Raw genomic sequence first — 24,897 nt, 5'->3', positions numbered from 1 at the left:
GGGTTGTTTATCTTGTAATCTGGGGTCATCTGGTAGCGTCCCAAGTGGTGAGCAGCCACGTGGCCACCAGCCAGCAGGCTGGCTATGCCTGTTAGGGCACAGCACTTGAAGTCACTCAGTCATCTGGGGCAAGTAATAATAGACAAATAGAAGCTCTTCGCTTCCATAGTGACCCATGGCAGGACTCCAATGCCACAGAACAAGTTCAGATACCAGCAGCAGATCCCTCTCTAAAGGAAAATATTTGCAGTTCGTTGGAACTGCTGTGGCAATTGTTCTTAATGCGGGAGCTATTAAATAATGATGCACAGACAGAGGGCACAAACAGTTAGGAATAATGGCAGCTCTCCCGTGGTCTGAAAGGGGACTGTCATTTGGGCTGACTCGATGGCTGGCAAGATTGCTGTGCTGCTGGGAGCTTTGCTGGGCTGGCTAAGCATCTTGAGTCACCTGCCTAGCAACACTGTGTTGATGAGGGTTCAGTATACACACCACAGCATCCACTGCTGGGGAGCTGTCACCAACTACCAGGAGCACAGGGCACCTGCAAGGAAGCATACAAAAGCTGTATTATTTCTGTGATGCAGCCCTCAGCTTCATTTTGTGCCCTGGAAAGGATAAGGCAGGTGTATGAAAATTATGTGTTGTGTGTTCCTGGCACACATAAACCACCCCATATTACACACTCTGAATGGTTGAGGTTGGCAGGGACCTCTGGATCCATCTGCTGGCCCAACACTGCTGAAGCAGGGACACACAGAGTAGGGGGCCCAGGACCACATCCAGGCAGCTTTTGAAGATCTCCAAGGAGAAGACCCCACAGCCTCTCTGGACATCCAATGCCAGTACTCAGTCACCCACACAGCAGAAGTGCAGATACACAGACATGCCTTGACGCCTTGCCTGAGATCCTGTCCTTTTTCTCATCTTGTGGCAATCAGCCCTTCCCATCACTCTTTTTTTTTTTTTTTCAAATCAATAAGGATTTGAACGTGAGTATCAGCCTCAAAGTCTCATCCCTCTCCCCAATGCTCCCCCAGTTCTAACTTTTGGACTGTAAGCCAATTCCAACCAGTTTGGCAGATGAGCGAATGTTTCCCATGTTTAAAGATCAGTAGAGGACTGGAAAACTATTTCATTTACAAGATGCTGTGTAAGTAAAAAGCTACCAGCAGAAAATCTGGTAGATAACCGTTCTTACACCTGTTTCACTTTCCTTTGTTGTTCAAATTGGTTTTGATTATGTTTCTCTGGTTGGGTAGGCATGGCTGTAGTGCATCCAGAGCTGTAGTTCCCTTTAACGAGGACAGACTTCCAGGCTAAGTACTTTTTTAGCACCTAGTCTGGTTTTTGCACGGAGTTCGCAGTACACAGTACATGGCAGGCACTACTTGTCTATGTAGTTAATGTGTCTCTGAAGTTTGAAACGGGGAACTCTCCGTACTGAATGTCCCTGACTTCACAACAATTCAGCTCCCAGATGAAGCTACAGGACCTTGCCAGAAACTCAGCTACAGCCCTATAGTGTCCATGCAATGCACCCAGATTCCATCTCTCGGCTCACACCACATACAAGTGAACTGATGGGAAATAAAACACTTACTGAAGGGTGACAACATTTAATCCAGGAACAGGGCGCTCAATCTCTAGGTCTCGACGACTAAAGAAAATGAAGAAGACAAATATTTTTGACACGCTGAAATTTAACAGATGCTTCCAAATTCTGGTTTACAGAAAGCACAGATGCTCACAATATGTTAATCTGATACGTTAATCTCCATAACTGATAGTGAAACACTTTTAAACTGAAGTATCAATGTCCACATGTACCATCTGTCTCCCCATAAACACATGAAGACCTTCTCTCATAAGCAAAACACCTGAGATCCCTAAAGGTGCATATCAAGTAGAATTTCATAAGGGGGGAAAACAAGTAACTCCACCACACAAATAACACAGGCTGAAAAAGAGCTGGACAGCCTCTTAAAACAGTTTCCAGTTAAAAATCAGGTAAATACGTTTACCTGTTGTAAGAGTTGACAAAGAGATGAAGGTTGGTTTGATTCATATCATTAATAATATGCTGACGGTAAGTATGGATCAGGTCATGGTTGCTGTGAATCTCTTCCTACAGTGGAAACAGAATTGTTCAGAACAGGGGCTGTTTTCTGAGAGGATCTGAAGACATGGCACAGCAGTCATGTATCAGGCTCATATCCATACAACAGGAGTGCACTCTTAGGGCAGGAACAATTTGCAGCACTCAGTTTTATCACCCAGAGTTAACATTAACATCTGACTGTTGTTCCATGTTTTTCAATTTAAGAGTAGGCTCGCACTGAAGAACATCATTTGTACTAGTAAGCAGTTTTCTCAGAGATATAAGTATATTACTGTATAAAAGCACACTAGTGCTCTACTCGTGCTTAAATATCAGCAAGCCAAACTGGTAGCTACATCTTCTGGAGTTGCCATGACAGCACTGTACTTGGTTGTTTGGCACTCAGCTAGCTTCACTGCAGCATCCATACTTCAAAGAGCTGGGAATGCAAGTATTAATCCTATCCCACAAGTTTAAAATTAAATTTTGCTACTTAAGTGAAAGATTATCCCCTCTTCCAGCTCCAGGAGGTAAATGCAGATGACTGAAAAGACTAGGTTAATGATTTGAACGTGCTTACCTTTCCAAAGAGATGTGAAATGACCAAGTCTGGTAAAGCATTTGTCCAACCTGAAATCTGAACAGCAAGATTATCTAAGTATGTGATATTAAAACTATCTTTTGAAACCTTTTAATTACCCCTAAGTAGAAGAATGGATGTTTATCCTGGACCGATGTTCTTCCCCTCCATTCCTACTATAACATCATTAGGCATCAATTATGTTTGAGTTGTTCTCATAGAATGTTTTTTACTAATGCAGATATGCAAGGAGCACACTACTAGTGGCATAAGTATATATGGAATTACTCTCTGAAAATCAGCCAGATGCATGCAATTTAACCTCACTGTCCAATACCACCCCTAACACAATGGCACAATGACAGTAATGTGGAGCTGGAACCTAAGGACCATAGAGGTCAAATTCCAGAATACATCCTCTTAGTTTGGAAAAACTGAAGGATACAAGGGACACCTGAGGTCGACAGCACCTAGGAGAGGTGGACAGCAGAGACACAGATGTGAAAGAATTTAATAATGGAGAAATATTGCATGAGATAACCCCAAAGGGTCAACTGCTATATCTCATTGTAGATGAGTTAATAAATGCAAATCCAGATCACTTAATGTCTCCTGGGACATTTACATGGGATCTCTGTATGTATGCTTAAAAGACAAAACAATAATTTTTGTACTTTTGTGTGTTCATAGTAACTGTCATTCATTAAAACATGACCCTAAATGATATGAAGTGCCAGCTTTTTCAGTCTCCTCTGAAAAAATGTTTTAGTAAGTTAAAACTGAGTGATGCATAATGTAACATTTATACCTATTAGCTCCTTGAGGCTGCTTGAAACCAGTTCTCACCACATTTCTCCCACATTGTAATCTTATAGCTACAAAAGAATGATGTTTACAGGGGATTCTTTATTTGTGAACAAGTTCACTTAAAAGTCTAATTGTATGGGCAGCCTTTCCAGCAGTTATCATAGCAAATGCTCTTTTATGACTCTTTTTGGTATCCAAGACTCAGCTAAATGGCTTAAACCAGGAACATGTTGTTTTGAACATTTTCTTTTTCCTGTGTTTTAATTAATATTTTGGACCATGCTTGTAAACAAAGCCACAGGCAAGAAAAGCAACACTAAGCTTGAAGTTTAATTGGAAGAATGCTGTTTCCAAACCTATCTCATGTCCAGGTTAAAATAGCTTTTTCCCTGAGTCATTACCAGCTCTCAAGTATTGTTTGTACCTAACAGCTCCATTATACCATGGGTAAGCAGCACTTATTTTTATCGCTAGCCCTACAGGAGGTATGTTTGAAAATGAAAAAATAAACCCAAAAGAAATTTGTCTAAGATATTTTTCTCTTTGTAGCCCTGTCTCGACACACAATCTTGTCCAGCTCCTCATGCCTGACCGCCTCACAATATGATTTATTTTTCTGACTTAAAAAATGTTTACCTTTGTTGCTGCCCAGTCCATCCAACCTTCAGCACAAGGGTTTACATTAATGAGAACCAATCCCTCCACCATGTCCGGGTGGTTTAACTACAAAAGAAAAGGTTTGAGTTAAGATTCATTCTGTGTCCTTTGCAAGCTGACAGTCAGCATAAAATTTAAATTAGCGAATTATCTCCTGGGGAGAAAGGCAGTAGGTGTAGTTTTATCTTGCACAAAACAAGCACATGTATGGAAAAAGGATTTCATTAAAGCAATTCAACTGAGCAGCTGGAGAACATTAAGATTTAACATCTTCCCCACCCTCAGTCTAAATAGAGAACTCCCATTAAAAAAACCTTTTGTAAATCAACTGGGTAGAGCCCAGGCTTTAGAATGGAAAATCTAGGTCTTTTGGTTGAGCTATCCTGCAGGCTGTGGTATTCCACTTAAAAGCCTGGCTGCTTGCTTAAATGCACACAGCAGAGCAGGAATTCTCTGCTCACCCTATGGGGGCAGCAACACCTCAAGGAAATGGGGTTCAAGCCTTTAAGAAGGCTCCATGACACTTACAGCAAATCTGGTCAGGACGTAGGCACCAGCTCCAGTTCCCATTCCAATAATGCTCTTCAGCCTGCACAGCAGTTATGTGGCATGAGATAGAGGAGACAAATCAGTAAGAGAACACCAGAAATAAACAAAACCCTATCAGCAGCCTTCCTATCAAGCTGCATATTAGGGAAAATTTCTTCTGGGAAAGAGTGGTCATGCATTGAAACAGGCTGCCCAGATTGGTGGTGGAGGTACTGTAGTTAGAGTAGATAGGGTAGGCATGGCACATGGGTTAGTGGCCATGGTGGGATGTGTTGATGGTTGGACTAGATGATCTTAGTTATCTTTTCCAATCTTAATGATTCAATGATTCTTCTTGCAAACACCAGTGAAAGGGCAGATCACATCTAGAGCAAACCACAGATTTCAGCAATACCTCCAGTAAAGAGCAGGGCACAGCAACTAGTTGGTTTTAGGAGATTAGCAGACTCTGGTGCTCACACACTACAGCCCAGCAGCAATCCTCACTTATCCTTAAGTAAATACATGGAGAAACAACAGCATTGTTCTGACTCTGGAAGGAAATGGCTCCTCTGCCAGAAAAACTTCTAAGATAGAGTCCTGTGGTCTGCAGTCAAAACACAACAACTCCACCCCAGACTCCCCTGCCCTCTGCTATCAAATTGTGACGCCAAGTCCTCTCTAGCAGGGAGCTGGCAGGGAAACCTCTCCTGCTATCCAGTTGCTGGAGTGAGTGAGATTAAACTTCAGAACTAAGCAGGGCAGAGACAAATCAAATATTTGCATTTGCTCAAATTGGTTCTAAAGCATCGCCTTCAAGGTCTTAGAAAATACGTGGAAGGGAGACTAGACAAAACCTGTCAGAAAAACAGGTTACGCAATGCTTTTAGGAAAATATCTTGAGAAAGATTTCATTCTCATTACAATATTAAATCAAGTCCAGTTTAGTTGGTTTTCAAGGTATTGACATTATGTCAGCATGTTGTTGCCTTTTTTTTTTTTTTTTTTTAAATGGGCAATAATGCGCTTTGATTTTGAAAAAGAAGGTTTAAAACCACACCCTTGTTTTACAAAGGTAGAGAGATCAGAGGAGTATCTAGTCAAGATACTGTAACAACTAGTTTGTCTAAAGTGAGGTGGTGTTTTGAGACTGAGGGCTCCATCAGCTTCCCAACCTGTTTGCCCTCCAAGGCTACCTAACCCTGAATGTCAGATTTTCTCTCCTTAGTCTGAAAAAAACCTGCAAGGTGCTCACCTGCAGATTCTAAACTGCTCAAACCGTAGGTGTCCTGGTCATTGCAGGGCAGTAGGGATAGATGAGTTTTAAGGATCCCTTCCAACTCAAATGATTCTATGATTCATTGCACACCAGGTGCCCTAGCACTTTAGTAGGGAAGGCATTATGAATAGCTCGAGTTAAAACTAAGTTTTGAAGGAATATACACAGCTAAACTTGCGGCAGGTACACGGCAGAGGAACAGGGAGGCTGGAAGCAGATGATCCAACTCTCCAATCTAAACCATTCCACGATTATATGAACACTGTCACCAAGTTCCTCAGCATCAGCAATCTGGATCTGCACAGGCCGAAGAGTGCTAGTGGTGGCAATGGGGATGAGGAGACGGTTGGACTAGATGATGTTATAGGTTGTTTCCAACCTTGTGATTCTATGATTCTAAGAGGCTTAATGAGTCAGGACTGACCCTTGAACATGCTCAAGCCACAGAAACAAAACACTACGTGTCTTCAGATGGGGCTATGTTTTTTTCTGCTACCCACACAGGAAAACGTGGGTTGCTTCAGTGGGAAGAACAGATTGTCTATTCCCTGTCCCTTACAAACAGAAAAAAACTGGAGGAAACCCCTAAATTAGGCACATGTGATTTCACTCAAAATTGCTTCCTGTTTAAAAATATACAAACTTTCCAAAAAAAAAGGCCAAATAAGCTTTTTCAGAATCAAAGTTAAAAGGCAGCCAACTATAATGGAGGAGTTAAAAAACAACCACAACTGTAACTCTAGGAAAATGTCAGGTAGCCTGTGTGAAGCTTTGGGGCAGCAGAGATGCCTTTTGGTATGCCAAACAGTGACAGTAAATGAAGAAAATAAGTCAAGAATCCTGCTCACCCAAACTGTTTCAGGATTCCAGGAAGCATTTCAGCCAGCTGATCCATGGAAGGATATATGTACCTATAACAAATACATGTCTGTGAGTTCCTATGCCACATTCAGTAGAGTAGGTTGCTGTATTTAGGGAAAAGGTGGTCACTGCAGATTAAATAACAAATGTGTCCATTGCCAGGTCACGGTCAGCATGCACTGAATTTAAATCAGGAGCAAGTACAATTAAGTGATTTCACAGGAGTATGAGCATACTCAGTATGGTACTTTATGTGAGTTACAGGAAAGATGTCTGCTCCAGCTGAGAGCAAAACAGAGCACAGCAAATCTCTTCCAAAAAGCAAGTCAATACTTAAAACCTATAAAGTATTTGAACTTCAGAGGTGAGACTCCAACCACATTCACCACATGTGTACTTCTGGTTTACCACAAAAAGGTTCTCCCATGTCACAGAATCAGACTACTGCAGTGTGAGATCTTCAGCAAATATTCACCTGCGTGTTTTCAAGGATGTACATTTCTACAGCAATAAAATGAAAAAAACCAACAACTTTCTATCGATACTGATGGAGAAATTAAAGCCAAAAGAAAGGCTGTGAAGCTGCTGAAGGCGTTTGACAGCTCTATATTAATGCTTTTGTTCTGCTTCTGAGTGACAGTGGAATTCTGAAAGGAGAAATTTTTTAACAAAATCTCTATTGAGCAGCAAATGGAAAAAAAAAGTCCACCATAAGAAGCTGGAGAACATAGTTCAGCTTCTTCTGCTGCCATCACTAGCAGAGACTATGACAGTTGTGCAGTTGACAACTCAGACGTGTTAATGCCTGTTTAGGACATGAAGGTTAAGACACTTAAAAGCTTTTGATTCAAATAAACACAAACTGAAGTGACTGAAATAGCTTTGTCACCTGCTTGAGTAGACAACTGGGCCACTGCATTTAACTCAGAACATGGCCCATGATGACCTCCTCAGCCAGACCAGCTTAAAATTTAAGAAGGTATGGCTCATGCAATAAGGTATGTACAAGCTCCTTAATACCCAATTCTTACAGAACAACTGTCTCTTGACTTGTCCCCCACCTCACAATGTTGGCTACCCTCTTTCTCAACCAAGCTGACTCCCCACCTAGGGGCATCTTCAAGCAAACCCATCTCATTTCACTAAATGAGTCAAGCATTTTGGCAAAGGCAGTACTCAAAACTCACAAGTTTCCAAGAGTTACAACATCATATATGTTACATGGTCAAGAGCATGCAGTAATTTATGATATCCCATGGCTTACATCACTTTGTTACTGTACAACTAGTTTAAATTTTCAGGAAGCTTACTATATCTATTTACCAACAACTACCGTGCAGACATTTCCTAGAAGCTATAGACTTAGGAAAGAGGTGATACAGTGGTGAATGACTGTGTTGTTTATAGAAACAACTTTGTTTTGTATTTGCATGCCGGATGTCACTACAAAACAAGGTAGCCAGTACTTAAACTGGCAGATGTAAGCATGTGTCGAGGAACTGTTTTACAACAGGGTGGTTATTGGCAATAAAACACAGTTACAGACCTGAAGTTTACTGTGAACCGGCAAAACTCAACAGAGCTCTGGAAACTTAAATAGAAATTATCAGCATTCAAAGGAATGCTACTTTTCTTTCTGCAATTGCTCTTCAGTTGAATTGCAGATAAAGGCTCTTTTTCCTGACAAAAGATAACTCTAAAAGCAGAGGCTGTTTTCCTCACAACTCACCCAGCTTGGAAAGATGGTGCCCCATCCTGCTGACCAGGTGCATCCACGTGGCAAACTGCAAAGTGCTGGGTGATTTCCTGCATATCCTCAAAGTTGAAGAGAGGATTGAAGCAAGTTTTGTCTTGAAAATGAAAACACGAAATAATTTTGCTGAGATTAAATGGTCTATTCATGAGTAAATTTGCATCTCTAATAAAATCACTTGTTTATTAATGTTACCTCTGCTGAAACCTGGACTGCAGATTAATGAAAAGTTCCCTCCATCAGCTCAGAAAAAGTGACAATTCTTTATTTTTAAGGAAGAATAAGGAAGTCCTGCTGCAAAGCAACCTGTGCTTTGTACAAAATTGTATCAACACCCTGAAGCAAAAAAATGAAAAGCTCTCTCCTCATGGCCAGCTAGCATTTATCCACATTATTCTGGTCCTTCCCAGAAATACTGGCTTGGTACACCAAAAATCAAGAAAATGTTCCTTATGCAGAAGTAAAATAGTCATAAACTGTCATCAGGAAAATTCATACTGAGTTTTGGCTTAGGTAAAATTATCCATTTACTTGTCCAGCCATTTTTCTTTGGATTATGTCAAAACAGATGGGGCAAAAGGTATCCAGCTCTGAGATCGTGACTTGTGTTTCTGCCCAAGTATCGCAAGATAAACATTACGTTTGTGTCTCTCACAGCAGGGAATTCAAGACAAAAGTGTCCTTTTGGGATACTGAATGCTGCAGGCCCCCAGCTCTGAGATGATTTGATTTGTGATGTTGAACAAACATTGGTGTGGGGAGAAGGTTAGCATGTTCTCCTCTTGGAGTGGAAAGAAGGAACTCTGTAGCACCGCCTCTGATACGCGCAGAAAATAACTCAACATCTGTGCGTGTTTCTGAATGTCCTCTTACTACACAGCATGCAAAAGAAATCACTAGAGAATATACAATATTTTCAGCTAAAATCCAGCTTTAGGAGAATATGCAAGATAGGCATAAAGCTTTCTCCCTTCTCCTTTAAAAGGAAAGCTTATTCATCATAATTTTTTTATCTCCAGAAAGAAAGAAAGTTTTATTCAAAGATGAGACCCAGATTAAGCTCTGCCCTGATCCACTAACAACCCAAAGTAAAATAAGGCAGTGCTACTAAAAATATGCAAAAAAGAGATTTTTTTTTTTTCTTCTGAGTAGTATCACTGCTGCCACTCCCCCAAAAGCCAAACATTAAAGATTCGCAGCTGTTTTTAGTTTTAAAACTGATAGCTTTCTTACAAACAGCAAATGGTGTGAATCAGGGTACTAGTGGGAAAAACAGACCAACAGATCGGGACATCTAGCTCATTATATTCCTGAATATGACAGATATGACAGAAGGCACTTGTCAAAGTCACTTTCTTAATACAACACCAGCTTTCATTTAATCATTCAGATTTGGCTCACTATTCATACAAACCCACAGAAGTGTAAGACTGGTTTCAGACAGGAACCTACAAGCCAAAGCAACAGCAGCGTTCTTGTCAATCCTGCTTTCAACACAGCCTCAGCCTTCCTCTACAGATGTTTTTACAGCATTTACACACAGTCATTACAAGCTACCAGGACATCCTTTCGCCCATTTAAGTGAAACATTCAATTACTTTCTTTGGGAGCATGTAAATCTGAGAGTTAAACTTGCCATAAGAGAAGAATTAGGCTAGGCACAAAGGCAAGTACCTTCTGTGAGTATGTAGTAGACACAAGCGTGTGAGGACCTGGGAAATGTTTCCTAACCATCAGGGATCCCACACTTTTGACTACAGCTATAACGTTAACCAACCAGGCCATCACTATGCAATAAAATATAAAGCCTACTTACGATTCAACCCAATGTCGTGGTATGTGAGGATAGCAGGTCTATTCCCTCTTGGTGTCCCACACATGGTGACATGGACTAAGCCATGCATGGTCTCCACATCTTGCTCCTGACAAAGAACAAGGTGAAACTGTCAGATTGTAGAAGGGCTCTACTTAACACTCCAGTGTTGGCAGCCATGACCACGAACACAGCTCCTGCCCTATCTCAGGGCTGTCCACAGCCTCTCTGGCCCCAGGACGTCTGCAACTCCCATGCTAACACGCTCCAAGCCTCCCCATGGTGCAGGCTCTTTGCTAATGTTTTTCACACAGCTGTCATCTATTGCTGTTGACAGCCAATGACAGAAGCACTCAAGCTGCTAGCTCTAACTAGATGCTGAGGAAATGGTTTTTGACCACAACAGTCAGTATTAAAAAAAAAACAACAAAAAAGCTTTAAAAAAGAAAACGAATAGGAGAGACAAAACTAAAAAAAAAAAAAAAAAAGGAAGGAGAAAACAAAAAAACAAAAAAAAAAAAAAAGAGGGGATAAGATAAAAAAAAAAAAAAAGAAGTGGGAAATACAGATGAAGGTGAAAAAAAAAATTTAAAAATTTAAAAAGGTAGTTTTGGGCAAAGATGCCTAAAATAACTTAAGATGCCTAATGGCTCACTAGCGTGGCCAGCAGCATTTGCAATGGTGCCAGTTTCCAAAACACTTCTGTTTTCTAGGAAAATGATCGTAACTGAGCAAATAACTAATATTCCCCTAAAAAGCACTCCATTAAATAGCTTGTGTTCACCATAAAGACTAATCACACTGCAGGACCTTGTGATTAGAGCAGCTTTCCGCAGTAAATATGGCAGGCAGCTACATGTTAGCTTTATGGATTGCTATTGCTTAAACCTAAGCGCAAACTCAACTGAAGTTTGCAAGAAAGTAATATGGCTACAACAATGCTGTGGTGCTTATCACAGAAACAACCTTAAACAGCCCATTGCTATTATCTGACACAACTGGATTTTGTATTATTTAATGAGCTTAAAATGCCTTTAATATCAAATCAGAGACCCCTTCATTACCATCCCATTTGCTAGATGTCTGTGTTGGATAAATGAAACTTAGTTTGCACCAATGTCCTCAACGTATGGAACAGTTCTTGTTTCTTTCACACTTGTACTTAAGATAGACATAAGCAATTTGTTAGCCTGAAAATGTATGTAAGGGGGAATTACAGAACAACGGTTATTTTCTATCTACAGTTACTCTCATGGAATCAAAGCAGTATGCAGTTAGTGACCAGCTTTAATATTTCATAAGAATATTTTCTGCATAGGATACAGACATCCATGTCATTCAGTACAGCATACTGCTCCTGCCTGGCTTTATTTACTCTTTGCAACAATGCCCAGGTGCAAAATCCAAATTAAATTAAATTAAACATACTACAAATTATGCTGTAGAAATTAGGAGCGAACAGCTCCAGCAGAAACCTTTTCAGAGCAAAATCCAGAAGCTTCTGAGATCTGATGAATTAATTCAATCTAAATTATGGCTCAGTAATTTCATATGTCAATGCGTTTTGTTGAACTTAAGGATGCTAAGCAGCACTGTTCCATATTTCACCTATTTTCCTTGCAATTTACATCAGCTATGATCACACCAACAAATCAAGACCACCCCATGCACCCAAATACCAGGAGAGTCTCTCTGCTCTACACTACACTGAAACACCACTTTTCAGCTTTTCTGTTCCCCCAGAGGTTAATTCCTCTGCATACTCACTGCATTATTTAGCAGGTATGCTGTGTCTTCTACATCCAGTACCATCTTTAGGCAAAACAGGGTGATAAATCCACCAAGCAGAGAGAGGACAGGAGCTGGTTCCTACTTTCCCCAAGTAGGAAACTGGGTTATATGGAGAGGCTGCTTTTCTGCATAGGCTTATGACACCCACAGTGCCCAACCAGAAAACCCAGAACAGACTAACTCAGGAGGACGTCATTCTTAAATAGGATTTGAGTCAGGTTTGACCAGGAGAAGTGCTTATTCTTTAGAGCTCAGACATCAAAGATGAACTCTGTCACACAATGTACAAATGCCAACTTTCAAACCTGGGAACTAGTGATTAGCATAGTATTTTCTGGTGACATTTCAATTAGACTTTGGTAAATACAGATTAATTTGAGGTGCTGAACCACCCCAAAACTATTTTACATAAAATTAGGAGCAAGTTCTTTTCTATAAGGTGGGAGTAAAGCTTCCACGAGGAACAAAAATAAATTAAAAACTTCATGGAAATGAGAATGATTCTGCACAGCAACGCAACAACGTCTGACTTTAAGTGCTAAAAGTCTTGTATTTTCCAAAGTTCACAAGCAACACTTAGTCTAAAATATTTCAATATCACTCACCTGAAAATTAAGTTTCACTTTTGGCAAAAGTAGAGTGTTGTAGGTACATTCATTATTTTATTATACAGAGATTTGCAATACTAATAAATAGAATTGAACAACAGTAGTAATTAATATTGTCCACATTCTGCCTTCCTTCTGCATTTAGATTATTCTCAGTAGAGAGCATAAGAACTGATAGGTTGGGAATTTTAGCACCAGTAATGAGTGACACACCTTCACGTGAAAGATAATCTCCTTTTCAGTTAGAGAACAACAGCATTCTCTATCATCGGGTTTTATTGCTAGACCTTCTCAACAATAGCACTTAAGGGCCCAGAACACTTCCTTAGGAGAGACCACCTTTCAAGCCTTAGGTTCTTTATCCTTTGTGCAGGACAGAAAAAATCTCTTTGTGACAAAGCCAGACACCTGAACCTGCCCACCCCACTGACCTCCACTGCTAATTATTTTTAACTGGAATCCTGAGTCTAGTTCAAACTCAGTGTCAACTAAAAATAGTTCAGAGGTGATGGGAGACCACACATCTAATTACTGGCAAAAGTCACCATCAGTTTAACGATTAGTTTAATTCCTCGTTATCTTCACAATAAGGCTCTTGCGATGCAATAGTAATAATGTTGCACTGTTCTCCATTAGTGTTAATTCTTAATGAAAAATGCCCCAAATTTTCTCCTAAAAAACAATTTAAACTTGTTTCTTTAGTGATGCCAAGCCAAAAACTCAACATCCCTACTGATCCTATTAAAGATCAAGAGATTTGTCTACGTGATGTCGGCATGGATGTTTTCAAAAAGCAGAGCACTGAAAACAGATGGCAGCACACCCCAATCAACGTCAACATTGTAGTAAGAGGCTCCTCAACCAAGTGATTTGTATTAAAACACTATCTTAGAAAAACATCCAAGGTACACTAATCCGATAGAAGGATAAAGACAAGCATGCCATCTGTTCACATCTCACTTTAACAGAGGTGCAGTCTTTCTTTAGTGCTCTAAAATACACACAAAAATACATATGATACATGCAATTTAAGACAGACTCTCTGTGTTTAAAGGGAGTTGTTCTCTTCTATGGCATATTTTCTTTTTCTTTGGGTCAAATTGACATTTTTTGAGATGCTGTTATGGGTCTATAAGAGGGAGGCAACACAGTAACTCACGAGAGTCTTTTATTCCTTCCTCTCTCCATCCCGGCAGATAAACACATAGAATGAACATGTTTATAAACAGGTTTTTGTTTTGTTTTTGTTTTTCTGAATATGTAATCAAACCATCTTTGCTGTCTAAAAGGGAAAACCAGACATTGCCCACTTTGCGAAAAACAATGCATTTTGTATTTTAAGTAAAATATTATCTTCCATCAAGATTATTTTAATAATTCCCATTATTCCCTTTATTTGAAAGGTCCCAATAGGAAATTCACTCCATCAGTCACAATGCTGATTTGTCTCCCACTGCATCCATGGTGACTCATTCCCTCTTCCAGGCAACAGAAAGGGATTCTTGCATGCTTGTAAATTTTCATGCCATGAGCCCTGAATTGCACAGGACAAGCTCTTCTCTGCTGCCTACAGCTTCTGCGCAGCTCGGAAAGCTTTCCTTCATTATTGAAAAAGCAGTGTTCTGGCAGACTGCTCATTTCTGAAGTATAGAGCCACAGGAATGTATACAGCAGCAGGGAGACAGTTTTCCCCGGACTCCAATGTTAACAGGTAAAAGAATAGGCCAATGCACTCAACTGCAAATATAATAAAAGCACATTGGGCATTCAGCCAACACAAAGCAGCACAGGGCACACTGCACTGCACCAACTTATCTTGAGCTGTGCTAAAACAGGTTTGGCGAGGAATAGTCACGTTCTTGGGAGGCATAACTTAACTTCTATCTTCAGGTATGCACCACGGACAGAAATGTAGACAGTACAGAGTGGTGGGAGTTCAGAGTTGTCAATTCTTCCGTTCAACTCAGGTCTTGGCCAACTCCCAGTAACTCACAGAATCATTTAATCATTGGATATACCAAGTGGGAACAAACCCAAAAGGATCATCAAATCCAGCTCCATTTATGGCTTTTCTCCAGAGAATAACCACACACAAATCTTGCAATTTGGAGGATGATATTCTGCTACATAGTGGGTCACTTCAAAAATGGAAAGTTTGTCAAAAATAGCCTGTGAAGTAAGAGCCTGCTTCTTTCCAAATCTGAGCAGCTAGATGAAATTTCTTCTTGGAACAAATACACTCACAGGCAGCCACTACTTTTCACTGATGACAGAAATGAAGTTATTAACTGAACACTGCATAACTTGTCTGCAAAAAAGGACAGTGATATAGAGAACTGTCACATCCCTATACAGACATACGGGCACTAAACGAGTGTCCTGCTGAGTCCTGGGATCCTTTCTTAGCTAGATGCCTCCTTCTCCCAAACATGCTCAAGGGACAGATCACTCACTAAGGGCATATGTGAGCTTCATTGTCAGTTCTGAGTGTCCTGGATCCTCCAGAACCTCTTGAATAAATTAAGTCATTGAGGTTCTCAAAACAGCTTCAAACCATCTTTCTTCATAGATCAACCACAAGGGAACTTGAAGATGCATAGTAGGGTTCTTGTGGTTTTAAGCACCAAAGCAAAGTCTCCTTTCCAACAGCAGTTCTTAAAACAAGGGATTGAGGTTGTTTTCCCACATTTTGCTTCCTTGAACTAGAACAATCAAAGATTAAAGTTTAAGAAAGGAACATCATTAGAAAAAGAAAGAGATGGCAGAACAGGGCTAAATAGCAAAAACCACTGGTCTGGATTAGTGACAGTTAATCCAAAACATGGGAAAAAAACCAACAAAATGGCTTAGAGAATTTGATCTTGCAAGTTAAAAACCTATATATACACACTGTTTACAAGCCAAGCAAATTTATTCCAAGAATAGAAATAAAATATGGGTCACTTCTGGATTTTTAATCAAAATGGTGCAGTATTCCTATTTACAGACTTAATCTGGGATTCATATTTATTTAGAACAAGTGGTCAATCTGGGCACAAACAACAAGCTTCTCCCATGCTGTGCACAGGCCTGCAGAAAGTCTCATGATGAGAAGTTTAACTTATGGCTATCAAGACTTCAGGCAGTGGATTTCAACGTTGGAAAGAATGAAGGGGAAAATGTCAGACTAATATGAACTACATTCTTGCTAAAAAATTAAGAGCTGCTGAAAGAGGGCAAGTTGTTTGCAATAACTGCCTGCCTTGGTTTCCAGGGAGGTGACAGCAGTGTTTCTGCTCGATTTCTAACCAATTTGTAAAGCACTTAATAAAATATAAAGAAGTGAAAATAAAGTGCAAGATGTTGCAGAATTCAACAGGATTATTTTTTCAAAAACCTCTGCTTGCACATATAAGAGACTAACTCAATAGCTTCTCTTATTCCTGTATGATCTACCTCCCATTAAACATCCTTGATATATACAAGACACCTGGCAAGCCTCAGTCTCTGACTCATACTCCTTGTCCTCAGCAATGGGAATGCACTGCTCACTCTTTTTGTTGAGGCAGGTGCACACTCACTTTTCTCTCTCCCAATCCAACCCAACCTGACTCCAGCATTAATTTCCTTAGTTGTAGCTTAAGAGCCATCAAGAACAAGACTCAGCACATGGAGATAAAATAATTTAAAAGAGGAGAAAACAGAATCATAAAGTCACCTCTCAAACACACATCACATGAGAAAAATGGAAAGGCACCATTGGACCTGGCAGTATACTTCATGCACAATTGTGTGCAGGGTGTAAATAAATGTATGGAAAGTGCCATCACACTTTGTACAGCCAAAATTGATTGCTTACTGCCTTACTCTGATTCCCAGGCTTCAGAAATATTTTGGAAACTTCTAATGGCATAATGGGTTACACCAAGAGGGACATTTCCTCATAGGAAATGCACACACACTGCTAATGAAAGGAAATTAATTGGGGAAACTGCATGCTCATGTGGGAGGAGTGCATTTTCATTTTGCTACTACAGCTGAAGAATCTTTCTTTTAGCAAAAAACAGAGCTTCTTGCAACTCATTTCTTTAGGATGATTTTTTCTCAGCTTTAGGTTGAGAAAGACCTCCTGCAGTCCCTTTCACAAGATAGTGTAAGAGCCCCATTCAGGCTCCTTCTCACAAGTACAGCATTTTTTATGAGCAGCCAGTCATTTCTGATCCAATTTCTGTTTTCCCTTTTATTAAAGAAAAAAAAAAAAACAACAACAGAAGTATAGCTTCACTGACCTGAACATCGAAGTCTGGAAGGAGGCGAGTGATAGCCTGTGAAGAGATGACAGGATACTAAGTCAGGTAACATTTGCAGTTAAAACTTCTGCACTTGTATGTGCACTGAGACATGTGTTCTGACCCACTGGTTCTCCAGTGGAGAGCTCTTTCCCTCCATTTCTTGAATATTGCTGAACGTCTAAATGTCCACTCCTACATCTAGCCATTGCTATTACTGACAAGCTCCTCTGCATCCCCTGCATTAAGATCAGAAAAAGAGTAAGGTGACATCCTCCTCATCTCCATAACCTCAAAGGAAGACACATCTTTAAGACGTTGCTAGCTATTAGAAAACTTGGAAGGAGTCAGTTACATTGAGGGAGATGCACACAGTAGGAAGAGCAGTTACACTTGTTACACTGCAGTGTGACCAGGAAGTCAAAGCTTGAGGGAGAAGTACAGAAATAAAATGCAAAGTTCAGGAGCCTGACAAGGAGATCATGCAGTCTAAAAATCTAAAAATCTAAAAATCTAATATCTTCCATCCTAAAAAGGATGGAAGATATCAGAAGCAATACAACTCTGCCTTGCGTAATACCATCTAGAGGATGGACTTCTAAACTTTGCAGTTCAAACCACAATTACAATGTAACACTAAAGCTGTGATCTTTAGGTAATTAAGGACTGTGATGCACATGCAAACAGGTACGTGAAGAGCTGATGAATTTATGGAAGTCAATTTACAGCCTGAGTCCAAGTTCACTCTTTACAGACTATGTTTTTAACCTTAGACAATCTTTTGATCTGCACTCTTGGACTCATGACCTTTTAACATAGTAATTTCAAACACTCATGTTTCCAAGTGGTCTACAGATTGAAGGTGTATGTAGGTATAGCAACCATCTAGACAGTGTACAAAACAGGGCTCCATCACCACTCAGGAATAAAGAATTGGCTATAGAAAGAAGCCTAGTACACAGTAAGTAAGATTACACTTAAGAGAGCATCACTCACTCAATGCCAATCTCCACCACTAACCCTAGCATATGCTGAGTGTCATCTGAGGCAATCATTTTTCCACTTTCTCTAAACACTATAAAAAACTTCCTCCATTTATGATAAGGATAGCCCAACAGATGATCAAACCAGATTAACTCCGCTACTTTCCCCACATTGGCAAACTGTGAATAAAAGCACACAGGGCTCCTCGTCAAGATAGCAATTTTTCATCTACATGCTGCAGAAACGCAGGAAATTCTTCTGTGTAAGACATTTCTGAACTCTGAAGCAAAAACATTTCAGTAACCAGAGAACTTCGGCTTCATTTTGCTGCTACTGAACAACATTGGCATTAGAAAGGGATCTTAGTTCCTGAAAGCCTTGCTTTCATGCAATGTCCTTGGCACAGGAACTGTGTTTAAAGTTTCTCTAGACATTTCATTACATTCATAAGTGGAAATAATTTCCCGAAGTGTTTACTCAAAAAGAGGTAGAGAATAAAAAATGAAAGTAGCAAATAAAACAATGAGGAATCTCAGTGTAGAAAAATAGACGAAAATGTCACCACGTGTCAAGAATGACGATCACTGGGGAAAGTGAAAGAAAAATCTTAGCCTTGATTCAAGAAAAAAAGCAGCAAGTTTGTTTGAATATTCCAATGAATTATTTGCAATGAACATGCACAGGGTAGGAGCACCATCGATCAGAGTCAAACAGACACTGACCCTAGATGCTGTGGAAAGAGATTTGGAGAAAAATAGTGCAAAAACAAATGCAAAGAAGCACAACAGAGTTAAGCAAACAAAACAAAAGGCTGAAAACAGTTTTATGCTGCAGTCATAGGGCAACCTGAGCAGACATGATGGGGCAGACATGCTTTCACACCCAGAACTACCAAGAGCATCGTAAAGGCTCTCTCTGCATATCTGCTCCTCCATGAAAGGCACAGGACAGAGCAAAGTTTGAAACTCTGCACTGAGAAGTCTATAGGAATAGGTAGATCTACTTGAGTTTGTCCAATTGGAACTGTTCAAAATAAACCCAGAACTGTAACTATATATATATATATATATTTATTTTTTTTTCCTGAATATGTTCACAATAGATCAAAATTAAAGAAGCACACAACCAGAGCAATAATTAAAACTCAATTTTGCTTTATTAACAAAAACCACTATTATTGCACCACCAGTTTCTCATCTGTCTTTCCATACAGCTTGTTAGAACTAAGAATAAATGCACAGTTGCAACAGGAATCCTGAAAGAAGACACAAAAGCTTTAAAAATGTTTAAGATAATTACCTCCTCCTTCTCCACCAGAGGTTTCACCTCTGCAAGGTGAGCATCCTGGAACTCTGTTGACATGGTCAGTAGCTGGTATCTGTGAAGATGAAGAAATATTTGTTTTCAGCTTGCATAAAAGATTAAATACAGAAGCAAATAAAGACCCTCCCCCTCCACCACCTCCAGTGATCTGCTGTCTCAGGTTATAGTTTAACACAGCTTTGCAAGAGGGTTATGAATCTCCTGTAAAACATCCCCTGGTTTGTTTATGTACACAGGCCTGTACAACATGAGATTAAAGAAATGTTAAGGCTGTGAGATCAAAACAAAAGTTTGGCAACTTCAGAGCAGAGGATGCTGAAGGAAGTAAGGCAAGGACAGCACAACTGGAGTTGGACTCGATGATCCTTATGGGTCCCTCACAACTTGGGATATTCAACGATTCTTGCAGTACTCAATCACATGAAAACTCTCATTTCACATGTGAAAGGAGGCATAACCTAAGCTACACAAAGATCTTCTCTCGAAGTTAGATTAAATACTCTCTTTGTTTAGATACAGGCTCCCTCTCCAGTATCTCTGCTTTAAGTAAACTAAATTAGATGCTCATAAGCACCATTCTACTCTCTTACCAAGAGTAAAATTGGAACAGGAACCTTCTTTGATTTGAACAACCCAAGCAGTACCGTGTACCAAGTAAAAACAACATGCCTTTAATTGCACACCAATGCAGCTTATGCAATAAAAGGTTTCAAAACTATCATAGTAGGGAAGAAGATTGCTGCATCCTGCTCTAGTAAAGGCACAGCATCACTCTGCCCAGCTTAATTGGGCACATGGATTGGAAACAACCACTGGAGGCCCAGATCACATGAGTGCTGAGACAAATGGTGCAGCAGATCCTTCTGCAGGTGCAACACACTGTCTGCATACTGACCAAGCTGTACTTCAGTTTGGTGAATATATCAGTCCAAACTGGGAGCTAGAAAACAGAATATTTCATTCCCTCCATGGAGACAAAGTGCCAGGGGCTGCTCCCTCTTAAGTCTGATGAATGACCATAGCAGTGTTTGCCTATGAAATGGCAAACACTTGATTAATTAAGATAAAGTCAAATAAATGCTGGCATCTATGTATGTGTAAATGACTTCAGATTTTAGGAAACCTTCTTAGAAGCTATGCAACTGGATGGAAATTTTGGCAGAGTGGATTTTAAGTTTAGAGAAGTGTTTAATGGGTATATAACTTCACAACTCGAATCATGGGAGCAAAAGCAGAACTGTTATACAGAATCATAGAACCATTTATGTTGGCAGGGACTTATAAGATCACTCAGACTAACTATATATAACTATATATATGTAACTATATAGTATATATATATATAGTTATATATATACACATATATTTCAGTCTAAATCTCCTGTTCTCATTTCCCATTCCCAGTAATTTGTAATTCAAATTTACAAGACACCAAAGCTACTTAAGCAGTCAGAATAGTCAAAACAGAGTTAATTCCCCAGCAGTCACTCTAACTCACCCTCTTTCTCCAGTTTTGTTCTTAATGATTAAGATCTTCACAGACAAGCAAAATCAAATTTGCCAAGCAACTGAAAGTGACGTTTTAGAAACAATTACATTTTTTTTTGAAATTACAGCCACCTGTGCAATGTGTCATTCTACACAGTTAGCAACCCGTTGTGGCAGAAAAGGAAAATAAAAGCTGAAAATATTTACATGCAATCTGGAAGGCTAGAAGTACAAGGGATTTTCCATGTTTTCCCTATATGGGAGGAAAGTAAGAAGCCAGGCTCCCTGCAGTTTTCCAGTAAGTGGCTCAAGGAACAAAGCCACAGCTAGCACTCGTCGAAGAAAGTTGTTTACCCAAGACAGCTTTGGGTTTTCAGGGAGTCAGAGCATTGACTACAAATGACCAAAAATCTCTGCCAAAAAGAACAACATGGATGTCTTTTATAGCCTTAAAAAACAATCCTGTTTTCATAATAGCTCAAAGTTGTTGCTCTATGTTTCCGAAAGAACCAACATTAGGAAGTGCTGACCAGCAGATTACACTACTGCCATCAAGTCTGCTGAACAAAAGCCCAATGTGCACCACGTTCTCACTTTTGGAATGATACCAGGCCTTCAAGCCACATTATGTTTTCAAATAGACATTTACAATCTCTGGGTTCCCTCTATCTGCACCAGGGATACCTGAAACATTCCAACTAAGGAACAGCCATGTGATAAGCTGGCACAACAGCACATTATTTCTTCCTGAGAGCTGGCAAACAAAGCCCTGCTATCTGACACCACTGTAAAAAGCTTCTAATTTTCCAAAGAGAAAGATGCTGGATTGCATAGAGGTTTTAAAAATCTCTAAAAAGGTGCTTTGTGCTCCACTCTTATGTGACAGGATAGCTTGAAGCTACTGTAACTGCATAACTTTCCTAAATAACCAGACAAGCATTCTTTTATATCAATTGCAAAAGCACTTGCCTCACAGAAGTATTCATAATACAAAGTTCATTTATGTCTGCATGCAATAGAGTAAAGTTGCCAACTCAGAGAAAAACAAGTTTTTCACTCCATTTGGCCGACTCAGCCTGCACAAGGTCCCAAGTTCTTCCCTCTTGGACAAGCCACATCTACCCAGCAGACTCCCACTGTATCCAGCTATCAGCTGAATCCACTGCAGATACACCTTACAGTTTTAACTTGTAAAGCAATCATTTATTTGAGTAAGAGGAAATAAAAGTTTTCAGCTGGCAAAGCATCCTGGCTTTTCAGAACAGGGAACCCAAAAAAGGAGTTAAGAAATCACACATCAGCTTATCCATCCTCAGACACCAGCAATGATGTAATCACACATACCAAACACTAGATAATCATATGTGATTTAATTCATCCCAAGTACAGGAACCAAACAAGTTCCAATATACCTTGATGAAACAAAGGGAAGTGGCTTCTAACTAAAAGAGAGAATATTTAGAGTAGATATAAGGAATTTTTCTTTTTTTTTTACAATAAGGCTGGTGAGGCATTGGAGCAGGCTGCTCAGAGAGGTGATGGGTGTCTCACTCCTAGAGACACTGAAGACCAGGCTGGAGGGGGCTCTAAGCAGCCTGATCTAGCTGTAGATGCCCCTGATCACTGAAGGGGAGTAGGATGATTTTTAAAGGTCCTTTCAAACTCAAAGGATTATGATCCAACCTTGCTTCAAAATTTATTCTGCTGAAGACACCCGCAAGGATGTCCAGGTTCATGAGACAGGATGCCCTGCCAAACAGGACAGTCTCATGCCCATGAGGGCCTAGGGAAACCACTGCAAGCACTACAGGATTTACCTCTGCACTCAAACCCAACCTTTCTTTATTTACACGGTATCATGGAGAACAAAGAACAGGAAACAACTCCTTGCTAAATGCATCATAAAGAAGGCAATCTCCTCAAAACAGTTTGTTTAAACACTGGCGGTAGATATTATTCTCCTTTTGATATATAACACCGACATATAAGAAATTAAGCTTGCCAGAACAGCCTGACAGCATTTCCACCACAAGCTGAGCAAGCAGGAGGGACAGCAGTCACTTTAAACGTGGACTAAATACTTGTGAGGATTAAAAGGCAAAGAGAAAAGGGAAAAGTCCTTGGACACTGAAGATCATGATTCCTAAGCTCTGGTGTTGCTCTCTTTGGGCAGAGAGAACCATGCAAGACTTAACGCCCGGGCCACATGTTGGAGCCATTTCAAGGCTGGCCATATCACTCTGAAAGCCCCATGTGTCCTAAGAGCTCAAGCACCAAAGCAGGTAGGAATTTATTCTTGCAGGTGTTCAAGGCCAGGTTGGATGAAGCCCTGGGGAACCTGATGTAGTGTCTGATTTAGTGGTTAATAATCTTGCCCACGGGAGGGGGCTCAAACTAGATGATCTTTGAGGTTCCCTCCAATGCAAGCCATTCTATGAATGCGTGGCAGCTCAGGACTTCATGAACAAGCAAGGTTGGAGCAAGGAAGGAGAGACCTAACATCTCCAGAGCTCCAGACAAATAACTAAGCAGCTCAGGCCACTGACAATAAGGCAAAACAACTTACTGTGATGTTCAAACAGCATTTATAACCTTACATATAGCCAAATAGTGCTTTCCCAGTGATTAACAAGAAGTGCTGTGAGCTAGTCTGATTAACTTAAAATATATATATATGGTCTCTATAAGCTGGAGAAAACTTGGGGAAAAAAAACAACCACAAACATCTCTGTTACACAGAGACACGTGGACTTAATAACAACAGTGTATGGTTATGCTCCACAGCATCATAAATGTGGTTTGCATTTCAGATATTTCATAACAAACGTTACAAATGTAATCTTCCTCTTTATGATTAGCTTGGAAATTAATCATCTTGCAAGCATCCAAAAGTGTTCATGCATAAGCATCTGCCCACACTATGCCCTCTTTAAGCTATTCTTTGTTACAGGCTCTGGTGTCACAAGGTCCATTGTGTACTGTCTGAATTACTGATTTTCTCTGACATAGTTTCACACAATAAATCCAGAAAAGGTTTTAACAGAAGTGACTCTTTCAGAGCTCTTCCCCTTTTAAAAATACATGACTTGACAGTTACATAGCATCTAAGTAAACTGATCAGCAAGTGTCAAAAGTTGAAGACTCTCACCTACTTGGTACATACTTTTCCTTAGCCTTTGGTTACTACATCAGCCTCTTGATTTTCAACTGTTAAAAACCAGGTAACCTTACATTGCTTAGAGTCTCCTATCAAAAATGTGTATTTTTAAATTAAATAATACCAGGAATCTGAAACAATTTTGTTGCCTCAGAGTGGCAGGATGCACTCGGGTTCATAGATATTCTGTGCATCACTGTTACCCTTCTTAAAGCACAGAGCATCAATGATCCTTATGTTTTTTGCTGCTTTATTTGGCTTTATTCCCTTCCAACCTCTTTTGAAGTTTGTCCACAATCATGCTTTGGTAGAAAATAAAGCTTAAGTCTGAAAAAAAATTGGTTCTTAATAGCATAATGGATCATAACAGCAGTTCTCAAAGCCAAAAATAATTAGGGCTTAAAGTTTTAGACATTCTAACATTGAGATTTATGTCATGTACTAATCAATCTGATTAGGAAACTGAGATGTTTCAGCCAAAAGCTGGAGTCCCATGCCAAGTAACAGCTGAGTTAAGCCACAAGGATATGATCACGGTGATGGAGCCAGCAGTGGGTCTGCTGGGCTCCAGGTGAAGCACCACAGTGTTCCCTATGGTTTCATCATACCCCTGCTGGTATGAAAACAAAGATCTCAAGGCTTGTCTCCAGTCCTTTTGTTCCATCTGTTTCCCTTGTGTGGCTGGCACCAGTGCAGAGCTGTTCTGCTACAATCAGTCTGGGATTAGACAGAGCCCTTACACTGCCAATTCCTCAGACCAGGGCCTGGTTCCTCTTCACACGCAGGATACACTCTGGCAACTGAGCACTGTAGTAGCATTAAAGCAAAGGGAACTGGAAGCAAACCCTCTCTCTATCCCACAGATATTGAGTAAATTGGACAGAACTGTTGCAACACTG

General features: G+C 40.1%; 1 protein-coding gene across 2 annotated transcripts in view; it reads right to left on the bottom strand.

The window, feature by feature from the left end:
• The window catches only part of NDRG1 (N-myc downstream regulated 1), a 342,384-nt gene that overhangs the window by 6,199 nt on the left and 311,288 nt on the right, over positions 1-24,897 (bottom strand). Inside the window, exons 2-12 of one of the 2 annotated variants that reach the window (XM_048939708.1) lie at positions 19,330-19,411; positions 17,047-17,082; positions 10,383-10,488; positions 8,543-8,663; positions 6,801-6,863; positions 4,674-4,734; positions 4,125-4,211; positions 2,682-2,738; positions 2,025-2,128; positions 1,604-1,660; positions 493-544 (exon numbers count right to left, since the gene is read on the bottom strand). In XM_048939708.1, the coding sequence (XP_048795665.1) occupies positions 493-544; positions 1,604-1,660; positions 2,025-2,128; positions 2,682-2,738; positions 4,125-4,211; positions 4,674-4,734; positions 6,801-6,863; positions 8,543-8,663; positions 10,383-10,488; positions 17,047-17,082; positions 19,330-19,392 (807 nt within the window). In that variant the 5' untranslated portion in view covers positions 19,393-19,411. The remainder of the gene's footprint in view (positions 1-492; positions 545-1,603; positions 1,661-2,024; positions 2,129-2,681; positions 2,739-4,124; positions 4,212-4,673; positions 4,735-6,800; positions 6,864-8,542; positions 8,664-10,382; positions 10,489-17,046; positions 17,083-19,329; positions 19,412-24,897) is intronic. The other variant, XM_048939707.1, reaches the window with a different exon arrangement.

Source organism: Lagopus muta, chromosome 3 (assembly GCF_023343835.1).
Source record: "Lagopus muta isolate bLagMut1 chromosome 3, bLagMut1 primary, whole genome shotgun sequence".
NCBI classification, from domain to species: Eukaryota; Metazoa; Chordata; class Aves; order Galliformes; family Phasianidae; genus Lagopus; species Lagopus muta.
This window is presented reverse-complemented; position numbering and strand designations above follow the sequence as displayed.